The sequence below is a fragment of the Erinaceus europaeus genome, chromosome 6 (assembly GCF_950295315.1).
Source record: "Erinaceus europaeus chromosome 6, mEriEur2.1, whole genome shotgun sequence".
NCBI classification, from domain to species: domain Eukaryota; kingdom Metazoa; phylum Chordata; class Mammalia; order Eulipotyphla; family Erinaceidae; genus Erinaceus; species Erinaceus europaeus.
Window position 1 is genome coordinate 68,154,877 of NC_080167.1, and position 17,200 is coordinate 68,172,076.

The 17,200-nt window shown below is 50.9% G+C and overlaps 1 protein-coding gene across 1 annotated transcript in view; it reads right to left on the reverse strand.

Moving 5' to 3' along the window:
• Nucleotides 1-17,200, reverse strand: part of CAPN2 (calpain 2) — a 55,003-nt gene that overhangs the window by 20,049 nt on the left and 17,754 nt on the right. The window contains exons 3-5 of the mRNA XM_007530171.3: nucleotides 3,836-3,954; nucleotides 2,823-2,956; nucleotides 486-654 (exon numbers count right to left, since the gene is read on the reverse strand). Of these exons, the coding sequence (XP_007530233.1) occupies nucleotides 486-654; nucleotides 2,823-2,956; nucleotides 3,836-3,954 (422 nt within the window). The remainder of the gene's footprint in view (nucleotides 1-485; nucleotides 655-2,822; nucleotides 2,957-3,835; nucleotides 3,955-17,200) is intronic.

A 17,200-nucleotide genomic window follows, 5' to 3' on the forward strand; every position in this document is an offset into this window, starting at 1 on the left:
GCAGGCCCTGGGACAGACATCACATCCCTCCTCTCCCTCTATCCCTCTTTCCCTCCCTCTTTCCTTCTTCTACTCTGCCCTTCCCTTCCTTTCTCTCTTTCTCCCTCTCTCTATCCCCCTCTTCTTCCCTCCTCCCCTTCCTCCCTCCCTCTCTGTCTCTTTTCCTCCCTCCTTTCCTCCATCTACCCCTCTCTCCTCTTTCCTTCCCTCCTTATGCAAAGCTAGCATGAGGAACTGGCTCCCTCCGTGCCTTCTGGAATCTTCCCACAGGACCATTCATCACAGACAGAGAAAAGTGAGGCCCTGCAGTGGGAAGGGATTTCTGGACGGTTCTTTCCTGGGGATGGGCTGACGGCGGGGGCTCCAGGGAGCCAGGAGGTGGAGGGTGGGGTTGGAGGCCCTTTGCCCCCCACTTGTCACCCCTCCCCCATCATGGCTGGGTGCCCCTGGGTGCTGGGTGATGCAGGGGTGGGCGGGGGGCTCACATCGATGGAGCAGCCGAGGAGAGAGCCCTTCTGCAGAGCCTTCTGGATGATCTTGAATAGGTTGGGCGGGGCCTTCCTCAGCTCGTACCACTCGGCGATGCCTCCGGTGAAGTCCTCAAAGCCTTCAGTGGTGGCCCCCCCAGACAGCGCTTCATAGCATCCGTTGACCCTGGAGGGAGGGGGCAGGGTGGGTGCTGCTACCTCTCAGGGCCACCCCACGGGGTGCCTCCCCCTCAGGGTGATCCAGGGACCCCAGATTCTCCTTGGCTTGGCCTCCAAATCTGGGTGTCCATGAGGCAGCTTGGCATCTTCCCAGGACCACTTCCCTGATATGTTGAGAAGCATTTAGACCATCCACCTCCAGGGGCTGAGGGGCTAGCTCAGCAGCAGGGTGCAGGACTTGCATTCCTGAAGCCCCAGAGGTTCCAGGTTCAATCCCTGGCACCACCCTAAAACACAGCTGAGAAATGCCCAGACCTCATTCCCTCTCTCTCTCTCTCTCCCCCAAATTTATTTATTATTGGACAGAGACAGAGAGAAATTGAGAGACAGAGGCAGGAGAGACAGAGAGGGAGAAGACAAGAGATATATCTGCAGCCCTGCTTCACCACTCGTGAAGCTTCCCCCCCTGAAGGTGGGGACCAGGGACTTGAACCCGGGTCCTTGTGCACTGTAATGTGTGCACTCAGCCAGGTGTACCACCGCCTGTCCCCCTTCATAAAAGCAAACAGATCTTTTGAAAAATGAGGAGCAGACAAGACAGGTCACCTGGGCGGTGTGCAGCTGGGGCTGGAACCTGGGCCCCACTACACTGGTGGAAGGTTAAGTGTTTTTATTCCTCTCTCAGTCTCTGTCTCTCTCTTTCTATCTGAAACAGTTGGCTCGGAGCAGAGAAACACTAGTCATGACAAAAAAAACGTTTTTATTTTTAAGGGGCACTCATTAAAATAAAATAAATCATTTAAAAAACAGGTTGTAAAAATAACTAAATAAATAGGGGCAACCTGGGAGGTGGTGCAGTGGGCAGAGCGTTGGGCTCCCCAGCGCGACTCTTCAGCTCAGTCCCTGACATCGTATGTTCCAGAGTGATGCTCTGGTTCTCCTCGCTCCTCTTTCTCTCTCCCATAAATAAATCAGTAAAACTCATTAAAAAAGAAAGAAAGAAAGAAAGAAAGAAAGAGAGAAAGAAAGAAAGAAAGGGAGAAAGAGAAGAAAGAGGCCTCTCTTGGCCCTTAGAACTGAAGAACCTACAAGGCCATCTGGTTCAAACCTCCCCACTAAAGAAGAGAAAGAGGAGAAGGGGATGGAGGGGGAGGAAGAGGAAGAGAAGGAGAGGTGTAGGGAGTTGTGAGGATGTGGTTGAGCTTAGCGGGACCCCCCATTGAAAGATGGGTGCTTGGGGGCACGACCATCCTATTAGTCTCTCTCTACCAGAGGTTGAGCAAGAAGGAACATGACCCCCAGGATCTGTCCCCCTATTTGTCTCCCTGCCTCACAAGGACCCTGCACTCCCTGACACAGCAGTCCCCTTCTTGTTCCTAAACCAGGTGTACTCAGAGGTCACCGAAAGTTCATCTCCTTTGATCATATGTAATCCATATATCATTGTTCTACTCTGTCAAACAGTAACTAAAGTCCTCTCCCTACTTCCCTACCTCCCCCATTCCTTTAATCATACCTGATCCATCTTCTCTCTGCCCTCAGGACCCCTCTTGGTCTGCTGGTTATTGATAACCCTATTTCCATGTTCCTTCAGCCGATTAAACCCCTTGCTTGACAGTTACTGGGAAAACGCTGGCCCTCCTCCGACCCCTTGCCTCCCTGACCATATATGGTGTAGACAGTTTACTTCCCCCTGCCACCCCTTAAAAGCCCTGCTTTGCTGTTCAATAAACGGACTGTTCTCTGACACAGACCCCTGGTTATCTCTTGTGGCGTTACTAGCCACGGACACAGAGAGAGTCCCGCAGTATTTTCCCCTGCTGCCTCGAGGTATATCCTTGGCACCCGTTTCTGGCGGTCGACAGAGCAGGCATGTCAGAAGGCCTGTACCTGAGAGAGCCCCTCTCCCCACAAGAGCCCGGAAGAGAGGAAGGAGGAGGGGGAGGAAAAGGATGAGGGGGAAAGAGGAGAAGGGGGAGGAGATGATGATCTCCCCTTGCAGGACCCCCAAGTCACCTCACTGGCAGAAGCATGGCAGGACTTGGGGGCGGGGAGGCGCTACCTTAAGGCCCCAGGTGGTTCCTGCACATCCGGCTGAAGACAGCATGGCTGTCACTGTCTGTTGTCCCATGACTCCGCACCCCTCCCCACAGCCCCCCACCGGTGGTCACTCACTTGGCGTAGGCCTTCTCCAGCAGGGCGCTCCAGAACTCTCCACCCTCGGCCGAGTGCACGAACAGCAGCTCCCCGTCCTTGGTGGGCAGCCTGTCGTCTACCACCACGTCCACCCACTCGCCATACTGCCAGAACTGCGGGGGACAGGGGGCTGGGTGGGGGCTGAGGTGATGGGGCTCCCCCATCCCTGGAAGGGCTCTCTCTAATGCCCCCCTGCAGACCAGTGTCTACCCAGAAACCCAAGAGAGGCCTCCGCCTTCCCTCCAAGTCTGCCTCTCTGAGCACCCAGTCCTGAGTTCTGTGCTTATAGTGATTGTTATGATCTGGCGGAGCCAAGCCTGACATGTGCTCCCAAGTCCCCGTCACACATGTACACACGGGCCTCACGCATGGCAAGGCCTGCACTCTACCCAGTGAGCTGTCTCTCTGGCCTCACATCATGATTTTAAAACCACGTTGTTTCTCCACTGCCGGCAGGGCAAGGGGGTCCAGTTGGGGCTGCCTTAACATTTTACCTCAGACCCCACAAATATATATACACTTTTAAAAATATGTATTTATTCTTTTCCCTTTTTGTTGCCCTTGTTGTTTTATTGTTGTAGTTATTGTTGTTGTTGAAGTCGTCGTTGTTGGATAGGATAGAGAGAAATGGAGTGAGGAGGGGAAGACAGAGGGGGAGAGAAAGACAGACACCTGCAGACCTGCTTCACCGCCTGTGAAGCGACTCCCCTGCAGGTGGGGAGCTGGGGGCTCAAACCGGGATCCTTAAGCCAGTCCTTGCCATGTGCGCTTAACCCGCTGCGCTACCGCCTGATTCCCAATAATATACACTTTTTAATTTTGGGAATTTCTTTCTGAGCTCTCTGCCCTACCTCCTGCTCACAGCTCCCACGTGACCGTCACTGCCACCCCACAGCCACCTCTCCATCACCTAACAGAGCAGTGGTCCAAGGAATCTCCAGCTCCCAGGGCTGAGGGGCGACGCCACCTTCCACCCTGAGCCCTGAAGTTACCTGGAAGTGGAAGATGCCTGCGTAGTTCTCCTGGAAGCTCTGGTCAGGGGGCACGACTCGGGCCAGGACCTCCTCATTGAGGGTGAGGGAGGCGATGGCGGCCAGCAGCCAGCAGTCCCCTGTGAATACAGCAAGGTGTAGAGGTTCAAGAGGAACCGACGTAAGCCACCTTGGATAAACAACCGGTGGTGATTAGCTTTGCTCTTGCCGGGCAGAAGTCTGCCCAGGTAGGAATGACAGATGCATGCTTCTCTTTGGCTGAAGATGGCAGAAAGCCACAGTGGGCTTCTGCTTTGCTTGTTAACCGCTGACAAACAATGAGCTGGAATAAGCCTCATTGAGCTTGCAGGAAATAATAGCGGAGGTCATCGCCTAGACATAATGTCAGTAACCACAAAACACGCCATAGAAATAATGCAAGTGTGGGGGCTGGGAGGTAGCACAACGGGTTAAGCGCACATGGCACGAAGCAAAAGGAACCCCCTCAAGGATCCCGGTTCGAGCCCCTGGCTCCCCACCTGCAGGGGGGGTCACTTCATAAGCGGTGAAGCAGGTCTGCAGGTGTCTGTCTTTCTCTCTCTCTCTCTGTCTTCTCCATCTCTCTCCTTTTCTCTCTGTCTTATCAATAGCAACAATAACAACAACAAGGGCAACAAAATGGGAAAAATGGCCTCCAGGAGCAGAGGATTTGTAGTGTAGGCACCCAGCCCCAGCGATAATGCTGGAGGCAAAAAAAAAAAAAAAGGTAAGAGAAGAAAAGAAAAGAAAAGAAAAGGAAGATATAAACAAGGAAATAATGCAAGAGCACCTGCAGAACGTCTTGATTCTGAGATTCTGGTTCAGATAAATACGGGTCAGGAAGCCTCACAAGCAGTGAAGCAGTACTATACGTGTCTCTCCTTGTCCTCTCTGCTTCTATCCAAAAATAAATATTAAAAAAATAAGAAAAGGGAGTCGGGTGGTAGCGCAGCTGCTTAAGCGCAGGTGGTGCCAAACGCAAGGACCAGCGAAAGGATCCCGGTTTGAGCCCCCGGCTCCCCACCTGCAGGGGAGTCGCTTCACAGGCGGTGGAGCAGGTCTGCAGGTGTCTGTCTTTCTCTCCCCCTCTCTGTCTTCCCCTCCTCTCTCCATTTCTCTCTGTCCTATCCAACAACAATGACATTTATAATAACTACAACAATAAAACAACAAGGGCAACAAAAGGGAATAAATAAATAAATATAAAAAATTTTTTAAAATAATAAGAAAAAAATTATTAAAAGAACCAACAACAGGGGGCCAGGCAGTAGTGTACCAGGTTACAGGACCCGCACAAGGATCCCGGTTTCAGCCCCCCTTCCCACCTGCAGGGGTGTCACTTCACAAGCTGTGAAGTAGGTCTGCAGGCCTCTCTCTCTCTCTCCTTTCCCTCCCTCCCCTCTTCTCTCAATTTCTCTCTGCCCTACTCAATAAAAGGAAAAAACGGCCTCCAGGAGCAGTGAATTTGTAGTGTTGACACCGAGCCCCAGAAATAGCCCTAGAGATAAAAGCAAACAGATAAATAAAACAACAAAACTAACTATGGGTCAAAACTCAGGTCGGGGTGTCCATTTTTCTAGTTGCCCTGTGACTTCTGGTGTTCAGACCCCCACAAGACACACAGAGGGTTCTGTTTGGGGTTGTCTCAGCACCTGGGACCTACATCTAGCCCTGCTGGATCCCAGGGCATCCTGGGGGCAGGAAGAGAAAGGGCTGAGGGTGGTCTGAGGGGAGCAGGGAGTGGGATGAATGGGCAGGTTCACTCTTTTTTTTATTTTAAACTTTTATTTATTTTTCCCTTTTGTTGTCCTTGTTTATCGTCATTGTTGTAGTTATTATTGTTGTCTGTCTTTGTTGTTGGATAGGACAGAGAGAAATGGAGAGAGGAGGGGAAGACAGAGAGGGCGAGAGAAAGACAGACACCTGCAGACCTGCTTCACCACCTGTGAAGCGACTCCCCTGTAGGTGGGGAGCCGGGGGCTCGAACTGGGATCCTTATGCCGGTCCATACGCTTTCTGCCACGTGTGCTTAACCTGCTGCGACACCACCCAGCTCCCAGGCTCACTCTTGGGAAGACTCGAGTCCTCCTGGCCTGTCTGTCATGCTTGGCCTGTGTCCCCCTCTGACATGTGAAGCAGAAGTGTGAGGTGTGAGGAGAGACACCTGGCACTTGAGGGTTTGCAGGGAAGGGGCTGCTCTGAGGGTGAGGGAGGGACACGCATGTTCCCTGCCTGTCTGGAAAGCAGGCAGTCAGGCTGATGTTTGTGGCTGGACTTGCAGCCACTGCTGGGCAGGTCTGTTAAGAGGGTGCCACCCAGGACGGAGACCCACCCCCAGCTTCTGCCTAATCTGTTCAGCCCTGCAGGAACGGGGGTCCCAAGATGGAAGCCTGAGTGGCAGGACAGACCTGAGCTAGTGCCCTTGCCCTTCTCTGTGCTCCTGGGCCCTGTGGGTCCTTGGCTGAGGGGCTCTGTGTCTCTAGTCTGCAGCCCTGGTGCCTCAAATAAAGGCCTTTTCTGGGAGAGGGAGAGTGTGACTGAAGTTGGTTTGATTCCTTCCACTTTGGTGGCTACCTAAGGATAATGAGGCCTAGAGAGAGTAAGTGGACGGGGGCTGGGCGGTGGCACACTTCTTCTTCTTCTAGCGTTTGCCCTTCTTCCGTAGCCAGTCAACAGCGTCAGGTTGAGCCTGATGTCTGCTTGTTGCTGGCTTTGAAAGTGACTGGGATCCATGTGGATTCAGTCGGCTAGGAAGGATCATCAGTTTCCCCAATAAATGGGTACTCACGGGATGCACCACGAGAAGGTCGATCCAATGCGTCCCTGGTTAAGCGCTCACATTATAATGCACAAGGACCCAGGTTCAAGCCCCTGGTCCCCTCCTGCAGGGGGAAAGCTTCACGAGTGGTGAAGCAGGGCTGCAGGTGTCTCTCTCTCTCTCTCCATCTCCATCTTCCCTTTCTCCTCTCAATTTCTGACTGTCTCTATGCAATAAACAAATGAATTTTTAAAAAAATTCTTTAAAAAGACAGAGAGCTAATTAAGATGGTCAGGAAAAAAAAAAAAGAGCCTGCCTGTTAATTGTCCACTTACTCTCTCTCTCTTTTTTGTTGTGTTTTGTTAGAGACACAGAGAAACTAAGAGGGGCAGGGGGAGGTAGAGAGGGAAAGAGACAGAGACAACTGCAGCCCTGCTTCACCACTCACAAAGCTTTGCCTTTGCAGGCGGGAACCGGGAATTTGAACCTGGGTCCTTACATTGTAACATTTGTGTTCAGCCAGGTATATCACCAGCTGGCCCCAATTAATTCCTTTTTCTAAAAATTATTTTTATTAGTAATTTACAAAGTTATAAGATAACAGAGCTGTAATGCCACACTGTTCCCATCAGAACTCTGTGTTCCCATCATCTCCATCCAGTAGTTCTCCCAAGATCAAAGATATAGGTTGACTATATATCTAAATCTATCTGATCTATCTTTTTTGCCCATTTTTTGCCTCCAGGGTGATTGCTGGGGCTCAGTGCCTACATCATGAATCCACTGCTCCTGGAGGCCATTTTCCCCCCTTTTGTTGCCCTTGTTGTTGTAGCCTTGTTGTGGTTATTATTGTTGTTGTTGATATAGTTCATTGTTGGGTAGGATAGAGAGAAATGGAGAGAGGAGGGGAAGACAGAGAGGAGGAGAGAAAGACAGACACCTGCAGACCTGCTTCACTGCCTGTGAAGCGACCCTCCTGCAGGTGGGGATCCGGGGGCTCGAATCAGGATCTTAATGCCAGTCCTTGCGCTTTGCACCATGTGCGCTTAACCCGCTGCGCTACCGCCTGACCCCTTAATTTTTAAAATTATCTTTATTTATTGGACAGACACAGCCAGAAATAGAGAATAAGAGGGAAATAGAGAGGGAAAGAGACAGAGAGACACCTGAAGCCCTGCTTCACCACTTGTGAAGTTTGCAGGTGGGGACCAGGGGCTTGAACCCGGGTCCTTGCTCATCAGGCAGACATTTTAAAGGGCAGTCCCCAAGGTGGATCAATGGATACAGCACTGGACCAAACGGTATGAAGGCATCAAATTCCATCCCTGAAAACTGCAGGTGCCAGAGTGATGCATGCTCTCTCTCTCTCTCTCTCTCTCTCTCTCTCACACACACACACACACACACACACACACACACACACACTCCCAGATCCCAGTCCATGGTAGCTATCCCAGCCTGCTGTGCCCCATGCTGCTTTCCTGGCACCAAACGCCCAAGCTTTGGCTCCGGGTTTGTGGGCAGACCCCACCCAAGGGCGGGCAGGGCTGCCCCGTGTCCTCTGGTCTCAGAAGCCACTGGCCAACCTTGCTGCTGGTCCTGGGAGGCTTCAGGTGACAACACGACTTTGCCTCTGTGTGTGCGAGACACATCTGGGTCACTGCTGACTGTGCAGACAGCTCAGGTTACTGCTGGCCACCGAGACTGGACGCGGCTTCCTGGTGTTCTGTTTGTCGGAGGCCTTTCTCTTGGCCACCTTGGGGGGGGGGCTTTGTAAAACTCTCCCATTCCTATCCCTTTTCTTTTTCTCTTTTTTTTTTCCTCCAGGGTTATCGGTGCCTGCACCATGAATCCACCGCTCCTGGAGGCCATTTCTTTTCCCCCTTTTGTTGCCCTTGTTGTTGTAGCCTCGCTGTGGTTATCATTATTGCCATTGTTGATGTTGTTCGTTGCCAGATAGGACAGAGAGAAATGGAGAGAGGAGGGGAAGACAGAGAGGGGGGAGAGAAAGACAGACACCTGCAGACGTGCTTCACTGTCCATGAAGCGACTCCCCTGCAGGTGGGGAGCCGGGGGGGGGGGCTAGAACCGGGATCCTTACGCTGGTCCCTGTGCCTTGCGCCATGTGCGCTTAACCTGCTGCGCCACCGCCCGACCCCCCTCCCAGCCCTTTTCTGTGGCTCTCTGGCATCCTGAAATGTTTCTCACATGATGAGACGCTGGCTTTTCAGTGATTAAATGACTTGCTGGAGGCCACCGGCCTTGGGAGGGCAGAGCAGGGACCTGAATGCCTAGCCTGGGGAAGACACATAATGAAACTTTGTGACACTCGACATTAGAGCAACTCTCCCTATTTTATCTGAAGCTCCCAAGAGTCGCACGAAGCGGTTATTCTGCAGTGTTAGACCACTAGCAGGTCTTGTATGTAAACCCTCTCAATCCTGACCCTGGATTAAAAAAAAAATATATATATATATATATGTATATATATATTTGTTTATTTATTTTGGACAGAGACAGAGAGGAACTGAGAAAGAAGAGGGAGATAGAAAGGGAGAGAAAAAGAGACACCTGAGGAGACTGGGCTGTAGCTCAGCGGGTTAAGCCCACGTGGTGTGAAGTGCAAGGACCGGCATAAGGATCCTGGTTCGAGTCCCCAGCTCCCCACCTGCAGGGGAGTCGCTTCACAGGTGGTGAAGCAGGTCTGCAGGTGTCTGTCTTTCTCTCCCCCTCTCTGTCTTCCCCTCCTCTCTTGATTTCTTTCTGTTCTATCCAACAACAACAGTTATAATAACAATAACAACAAGGGTGACAAAATGGGGAAAATGGCCTGTAGGAGCAGTGGATTCATTGTGCAGGCACTAGCCCCCCTGCAGGTGTGAACCAGGGGCTTGAACCTGGGTCTCTGGACACTGTAATTGGAACCTACTTTACACTGCGTTTCTTTAACTTTTCTTGTCACATTTTCATCCAGGTCAGAAGTTCCCTTCCCCAGTCTGATTTTTTTTTTAATTTATTGATTTAATACTTGCTCATTTCAGTGTTCTCAGTCACTAAGTCTGAATAGTGATGACAACGGTTAAGTAGGCCTTGGGCCTTGCACTGAAGCATTTGTTACAGCTGAGGAAAACTGATGTTTAAGGAGGTTGAATTGTCCAGCCAGAGCCCCCAGCAAGGGACGGGCTGTGGATGTGAGCAAAGTGTGTTTTCTTTTTCTTTCCCTTTTTTAAAAAAAATTATTTATTCCCTTTTGTTGCCCTTATTGTTTTATTGTTGTTGTTGTTATTGATGTCATTGGATAGGACAGAGAGACATGGATAGAGGAGGAGAAGACAGAGAGGGGGAGAGAAAGACAGACACCTGCAGACCTGCTTCACCACCTGTGAAGTGACTCCCCTACAGGGGAGCCGGGGGTTTAAACGGGGATCCTTATCCTGGTCCTCGCGCTTTGCGCCACCTGCGCTTAACCCGTTGCGCTACCACCCGACTTCAAGTCTGTGCTTTCTGTGGACAGTCTGGAAGGTGTCCTTCTGCAGACAGGTGCCAGGTTCTAGCCCACCTGATGCACGGAATTTCTGCCTGTGAGGAGGGACCCATGTCTCAGGGCTCAGACTGCACAGTCCTTACAAACAGCTTTGTTGCCACAGAGAAACCTGTTGACACACCTCATTCAGCCCCACGCCGGGCCCTCTGGCGTCCTCTTTCCTGAAAACCCTCTGTGCAAACACCTCTCTGGTCAGTCCCAGGAGGCCCAGATGCCTTCCTGTACAGCCTGTTTGGGTGGGTCACATCCTACTCTGCGTGAAGGTAGTCAGCCACAGGCCTGAAGACCGGTCTCAGCTCAGTGCCATGGACGGCCGATGTTTCTAGCTGGCTTTGACCCCAGGAATGCTCTCCTGCCTGGCAACAGCCTGTTTAGACTTCACTGTCGATAGCTTCTGGGTCCAGGCTGTTCTATTTATCTATAAGCAGCTGCCTCTGGGACCTGAGTGCCTGACACCTTCTCGTTGCTTCTCTAGGTCCAGTCCCTCCTATTCTCCAGCCTTCTCTGTCCCCAGAGTGGGCTTCAAGGATCACAGCTCTGGTTCCCAGCAGCTCTGGGTCCTGGTGGTAGGGACAGGGGCTGGTCAGCAGGAAGCACTGGAGGCCAGAGGAAGGGACAAGAATGATGTCAGGCTGTCTCTGTGCCTCGAGTGCTGGACACTATCATCCCCTCACGGTGTGATCTGCCCCCCCCCCCCCCATTTCTAGAATCCTGACAACTGGTTTTCTGGGAAGGACTTGACAATGTTTCTTCACTGGTGACCGGCGGCTTGTGACACATACACGCTGTTTATGTCTTGTGGCGGCTCCCGCCTGGTGTGCCCTGGCTGGCCTGCAGACAGTTATTTACCCCCTTCCAGAAAGGGGCCTGTCTTCTTGGCTAGAAAGACTCACTAAGAGGGCCGGGCGGTAGCACAGTGGGTTAAGCACACATGGCACAAAGTGCACCATTCGGCATAAGGATCCTGGTTTGAGGCCCTGGCTCCCCACCTGCAGGGGGGGGGGGGTTTGCTTTACAAGCGGTGAAGCAGGTCTGCAGGTGTCTATCTTTCTCTCCCCCTCTCTGTCTTCCCCTCTTCTCTCCATTTCTCTCTGTCCTATCCAACAACGACAGCAATAACAACAACAATAATATTAACAACAACAATGATAAACAACAAGGGCAACAAAAGGGAAAAAATAGCCTCCAGGAGCAGCGGATTCGTAGTGCAGGCACCGAGCCCCAGCGATCACCCTGGAGACAAAAGACTCACCACGAACATACTGCTTGCTCTAAAAACAATCTACACATGTAGTGCAGTCCCAGCACAAACACAAAGGGAGGCTTGAGCAGTCCTAGAGGTGTGCAATGGATAAAGTGTCGGACTCTCAAGCATGAGGTCCTGAGTTCGGTGACAGTATTATGTGTGCCTGGGTGATCCTCTGGTTCTCTCTCCCTCGGTCCTTCTTTCTCTTTTGTGTTAATAAATAACTCCTGGGACCAGCAGGAGGTGCCCTGGGTTGAGTGCGCACGTTACCATGCTCAAGGATTAGGACTGGAGCCCCTCACTCCCCACCTACAGGAGGGAGACTTCACAAGCAGTGAAGCAGGGCTGCAGGTGTCTCTCTCCCTCTCTGTCTGCCCCCTCTCAGTCTTTCAAAGTTCTACTAAATAAAAAAAAGAGGAGTGGCTTCCAGGAGTGGTGGATTCATTTTGCAGGCACTGAGCCCCAGCAATACCTTGGTGGCAATAAGAAAAATCTTTAATGAAATAAAATCTTTCTAAGGGAGCGACACCTAGCAGTCACCTGCAGTTTAGCCTTGTGTTACACAGCCAGCCAGTCAGCCGTACAGGCTCCAGAGCCACAGCCCAGTCCGCTGGGAGGGGGTGGGAGGGGGTGGTAAGAGAGAGAGGGGGAGAGAGAGAGAGAGAGAGAGAGAGAGAGAACTCTCTATCACCTCCAGGTTGTACACTGCTATAATGAAACCCTTGTTCCCTCCTTGGCACCAATGCTCAAGCACTTAGTGCAGATGTCCCCAGAGAGCTCTGTCTCTTTTCTTCTCAGGCCCTTCCACCTCCTCCTTTCTTTAGAACTGACTGTTTTTGTTTTTGTTTGGAGTCAAAGGATGTTTTAATAAAGTCAAAAGTCAATCCACACAACAGACGAAAAAAAAAAAAAAAAACCATCACCACGTTAACTATCTTCCTCTTAGTTTTTTTTCTCAATATTTACAATGACTTGAAATCCCGGTCTACTCATTTTACCCGATTTTTCATTTCTGTGTCATTCAGATCCAAGTGTTTATTTTTCCTTCTTAGGAGTCACAGTCTTCATATACTTGTATTATCTTGTTTTTAAAACTGGTTGTGGAATGTCACATTACAAGCTGCATTTTTTTGTATATCTTTAAACACCTGCCAACACCCATTTCCAGCGGAGAAGCAATTGCAGAAGCCAGAACTCCCACCTTCTGCTCCCCATAAAGATCGTGGGTCCATGCTCCCAGAGGGATAAAGAATAGGAAAGCTTCCAGTAGAGAGAATGGGATACGGAACTGTGGTGGTGGGAATTGTGTGGAATTGTACCCCTGTTATCTTACGGTCTGGTTGATACTTTCATTTTATAAATAAGTAAAACATAAATGTTTTAATATGCTTTTCTCCTTATTTTGTTGATTGAATGATTGAACAGAGACAGAGAGAAATTGAGAGGGAAGGGGGAGAAAGAAAAAGAGAGGTGGCCGGGCAGTGGTGCACCCAGCTAAGCACACATATCACCAAGCACCAGGGCCCAGGTTTGAGCCCCCACTGTAGGAAGGAAGCTTCCTGAGCAGTGAAGCAGGCCTGCAAGTCTCTCTCTTTCTCTCTCATTACTTTTTATTTATTCATTGGATAGAGACAGCCAGAAATTGAGAGGGAAGGGAGAGGTAGAGAGGGAGAGAGACAGACACTTACAGCACTGTTTCACCACTCGTCAAGTTTTCTCCCTGCAGGTGGGGACCGGGGGCTTGAACCCGGCTCCTTGTGCATTGTAGCATGTGTGCTCAACCAGGTGCACCACTACCCAGTCCCTGTCTCTTTCTCTCCCTCTATCTCCTGTTCTCTCTGCCCTAATAAAAATTAGAAAGGAAAAACTGGTCGCCGGGACTGGTGGGCTCATGGTACTGGTATCAAGCCCCTGGGATAACCCTGGTGGCAATACAAAAAAAAAAAAAATAGAGGGAGAGAGACAGAGACAGAGAGACACTTGCAGACCTGCTTCACCACTCGTGAAGCTTCCTTTATTCAGGTGGGGAGCGGGGGGTCCTTGAACCCAGGTCCTTGCACATGGTAATGCGCATTTAACCAGGTGCACCCCTACCTGGTGCCTTACTGAGACACAAATGGGAAGAAACATGCAAAGACTCAGAGCAGTGACTCTCCAGGTTTGGTGTCTTTCTTTTCTGTCCTGACAGAGGTGCCCTATGCTCTGTGAGGTTCAGCCGTGCAGACGCTGGCTACACAGCCCTGAGCAGGTGACAGCTAGTGGCGGCGAGACTGGGGCGGGCAGGGGCTGTGACCGAGGTGCCATTCACTTATTATTCTTGGTTTATTTTTTTTGCTGCTGGGACTTTAAACCTGTGAATTTCCATTGTTTCTGATTCTCCTTCCTTTTCCAGATCGAGGAGGCAGCTTCCTGTTTGCATCTGTACGATGCCAGGAACTCTTAACCCAGTCCTCAAGTGTGACAAAGTGTGTGCTCTACCTGGCTGGCTATCTCCCAGCCCCACCAAGGTGGGTTTTAAAAAAAGAGATGTCAAGCCCCAAAGGAAGTCCCTCTGGGCTTGGGCGGCTAACCCGTTGGCAGCTCAGTCTCTTCCCCAGAACCGTGGCCTCTCACCCGGTTGCCTGTTCCCAACTGGCCTGCACCACCTCTCTGTCCCACAGGAAGCTGCCCTTGCTGGTGACTTCCACTATTCTCATCTTGCTCCCTGCCTGTCTGGACCAGCCTTCCATTATGTACAGCTCCTAAAAAACACCTCACTATAGACCCACCTGCTGATGCCTATGCCCAGCAGAGAAGCAATTACAGAGTAATTTTGGTCCGGCTAGGATTATGGATCAACCTGTCAACACCTATGTTCAGCGGGGAAGCAATTACAGAAGCCAGACCTTCCACCTTCTGTATCCCACAATGACCCTGGGTTCATACTCCCAGAGGGATAAAGACTAGGAAAGCTATTGGGAGGGGATGGGATATGGAGTTCTGGTGGTGGGAACCGTGTGGAATTGTACCCCTTTTATCCTATGGTTTTTGTCAGTGTTTCCTTTTTAGAAATAAAAATTTTAGAAAAGTAAAAAAAAAAAAAAAGAATTTTGGTTCATACTCTCAGAGAGGGAGAAGTATTAGGGGAAGATGATTAGAGACCTCTGAACTCCAACTCAATCAGGACCTGGAAAGAGAAGAGGAAGAAAAGGACATTTTGGAAGTAGTAATAGGTGTCGGTGTGACTTAGAAAGGAAGAGGAGGCAGGATCATAGAAAAAAATTGGGAAAAATATATGTAAATATAGATTGACAGGTACAGAAATAATAGTCAACCTGCGATCTTGAGAGAACTGCTGGGAAATTGTGCCGATGCAGTCACATCTGCCATGTTGTCCCCTCAGGCTACTGCTAGTTCCCTCGAGAGTTGGGACATTCTCGGAGTGCCTGTTCCGCCATGTTGTGCCCTCAGGGCATTGTCTATATCCCCGCGATATTTGGAGTGCTTTGGTCACTCCTCCCCCTTCCCATTCTCACGAGAGTTATTATCCTATCCTGGAGTGCTGTGGTTACTCCTCCCCCTTCCCATTCTCACGAGAGCTGCTCCTATAAAAGCCCTTCTTCTTCCGCACCTCGCTCTCTTGCCAGCGCTTCACTCTGGTGTTCAGATGCAGGAAAGGTTACTGTGTGAGGCGGCCATTTTCGCTACCTCCATGTGGCCCAACCTGCCTCTCTAGCACCCAACTCTGAGGTGCCAGCGCAAATAAAGATTTGTGTTCCACCTTCACTACGGACCTCCTCTCTCTCTTCCCCGCGGCCCGCACAACAACAGAGAACTACTGCTGTTTCCAAAAGAGGGAGTGGGGACACAGAACTCTGGTGGTGGAAAAGGTGTGGAATCATACCCCTGTGAATTATAATTTTGCAAATAAATACTAAACCACTAATAAAAAAAAAAAGAAAGAAATATCATGCAAAAAACCAAATAAAAAAAACAAACCCAACCCGAGTTTCTGCAGGAACGACAGTGTCTTCACCCCCTCGTGCAAGACAGGGCTCACTGCTGCTCCCCAGTGTGTGCAGACCTGGGGTGTCCCCTCTGCTTTGTCCTCACACATGACATAAGGCACGAGGGTCCTTGAAGCTCTGAACTGACTCTTTCTGCACCTACGGCTTGGGGGTGGGAATTCTGGGGAAGGTGCCCTGTGTCACTGCCTACAGCACAAGAGAGCTCACCCACCAGACATCCCTCCCTCCCTCCCTCCTTCCCTCCTTTCCTTCCTGCATTCATCTGTCCCACAGCTACTTGGTGACATTCTCTCTGGGGACTCTTGAGGCTTTGTTGGGGTCACTGAGACCCTCTCTGTGCTCATGAGTCCCCCAGCAGCTCTTCTCCAAGTACAAACTCCCCACTCTTCTTCCCTTCCTTCCTTCCTTCTTTCTTTTCTTTTTGGCTTATATTTTTATCATCATTTATTTATTTATTTATTTTTATATTTGTTTTGCCAGAGCACTGCTCAGCTCTGGCTTAGGGTAGGGCTGGGGACTGAATCTGAGACCTCAGAGTTTCAGGCATCAAAGTCTCTTTGCATAACCCTTATTCTATCTCCCCAGCCCTTATTTTCTGTTTTTTAAATTTTTATTTATTTATCTATCGAATAGAGACAGGGAAATTGAAATTGAGAGGGGAGGGGGAGATTGAGAGGGAAAGAGACAGAGAGATACCTGCAGCGCTGCTTCAACACTTGTGAAGATTTCCCCCTGCAGGTGGGGATCAGGGGTTTGAACCCAGGTCCTTGAGCATTGTTATGTGAGTGCTTAACCAGGTGCGCCACTGCCTAGCCCTGTACTTTTCTTTCTTTTTTTAAATTATATTTATTTATTTTCCCTTTTGTTGCATTTGTTGTTTTTCATTGTTGTTGTAGTTATTATTGTTGTTCTTGATGTCGTCGTTGTTGGATAGGACAGAGAGAAATGGAGAGAGGAGGGGAAGACAGAGAGGGGGAGAGAAAGATGGACACCTGCAGACCTGCTTCACTGCCTGTGAAGCGACTCCCCTGCAGGTGGGGAGCCGGGGGCTCGAACCGGGACCCTTACGCCGGTCCTTGCACTTTACACCGTGTGCACTTAACCCACGGTGCTACCGCCCGTGCCCCTTCCCTCCTAGTTCTGTGGCACTCCCACGTGGTACTGGGGTTCAAATCTGGGCTTCAGGCCTGGCAGGCACACGCACCACCAGGTGAGCTATTGCTCACACACCCCTCTTGGGAAAAGGTGGGTTATGCCTGGTCTTTGGTTCAGGAGTATAGCCCTCCCCCTGCGCCCCTTCACCCTGAGTCCTGGTGACCCTGGACAAAGGGTCTCCCTGTCTCCTGCTGGGCTTGCCTTTCCACCAACACCCTGTTTATACAGCCCTTCCTCCACAGCACCCACCCAGGCCCCACCCAGCCCCCTCTGAGGACACAGCGTCCCCAGGCTGACGTGATGAATGGCCCCTTTTAGGCTCCAGAGCCTCATCCAAGAAGCAGGACCCACATAGATGGGCCCTGAGCCAGGCAGGAAGTTTCCAGGACTGGGCACAGGTGTGGCCCCCACTGAGGTCTGCGGGTGCTGGATGTATTTCTGGTGGTGGTGGGGGGGGCATGGGGAGAACAGGGAGCACCTCCCAGCCTTGAACCCTCACCTCCCACAGCTCTACATGCCCAGCTCACCCAGAAAAGCCTCAGAGCTTATACCCAGAGTGAGGAGTGTGTGTGTGAGAGAGAGAGAGAGAGAGAGGAGAGAGAGAGAGAGAGAGAGGGAGAGAGGAGAGAGATATGAA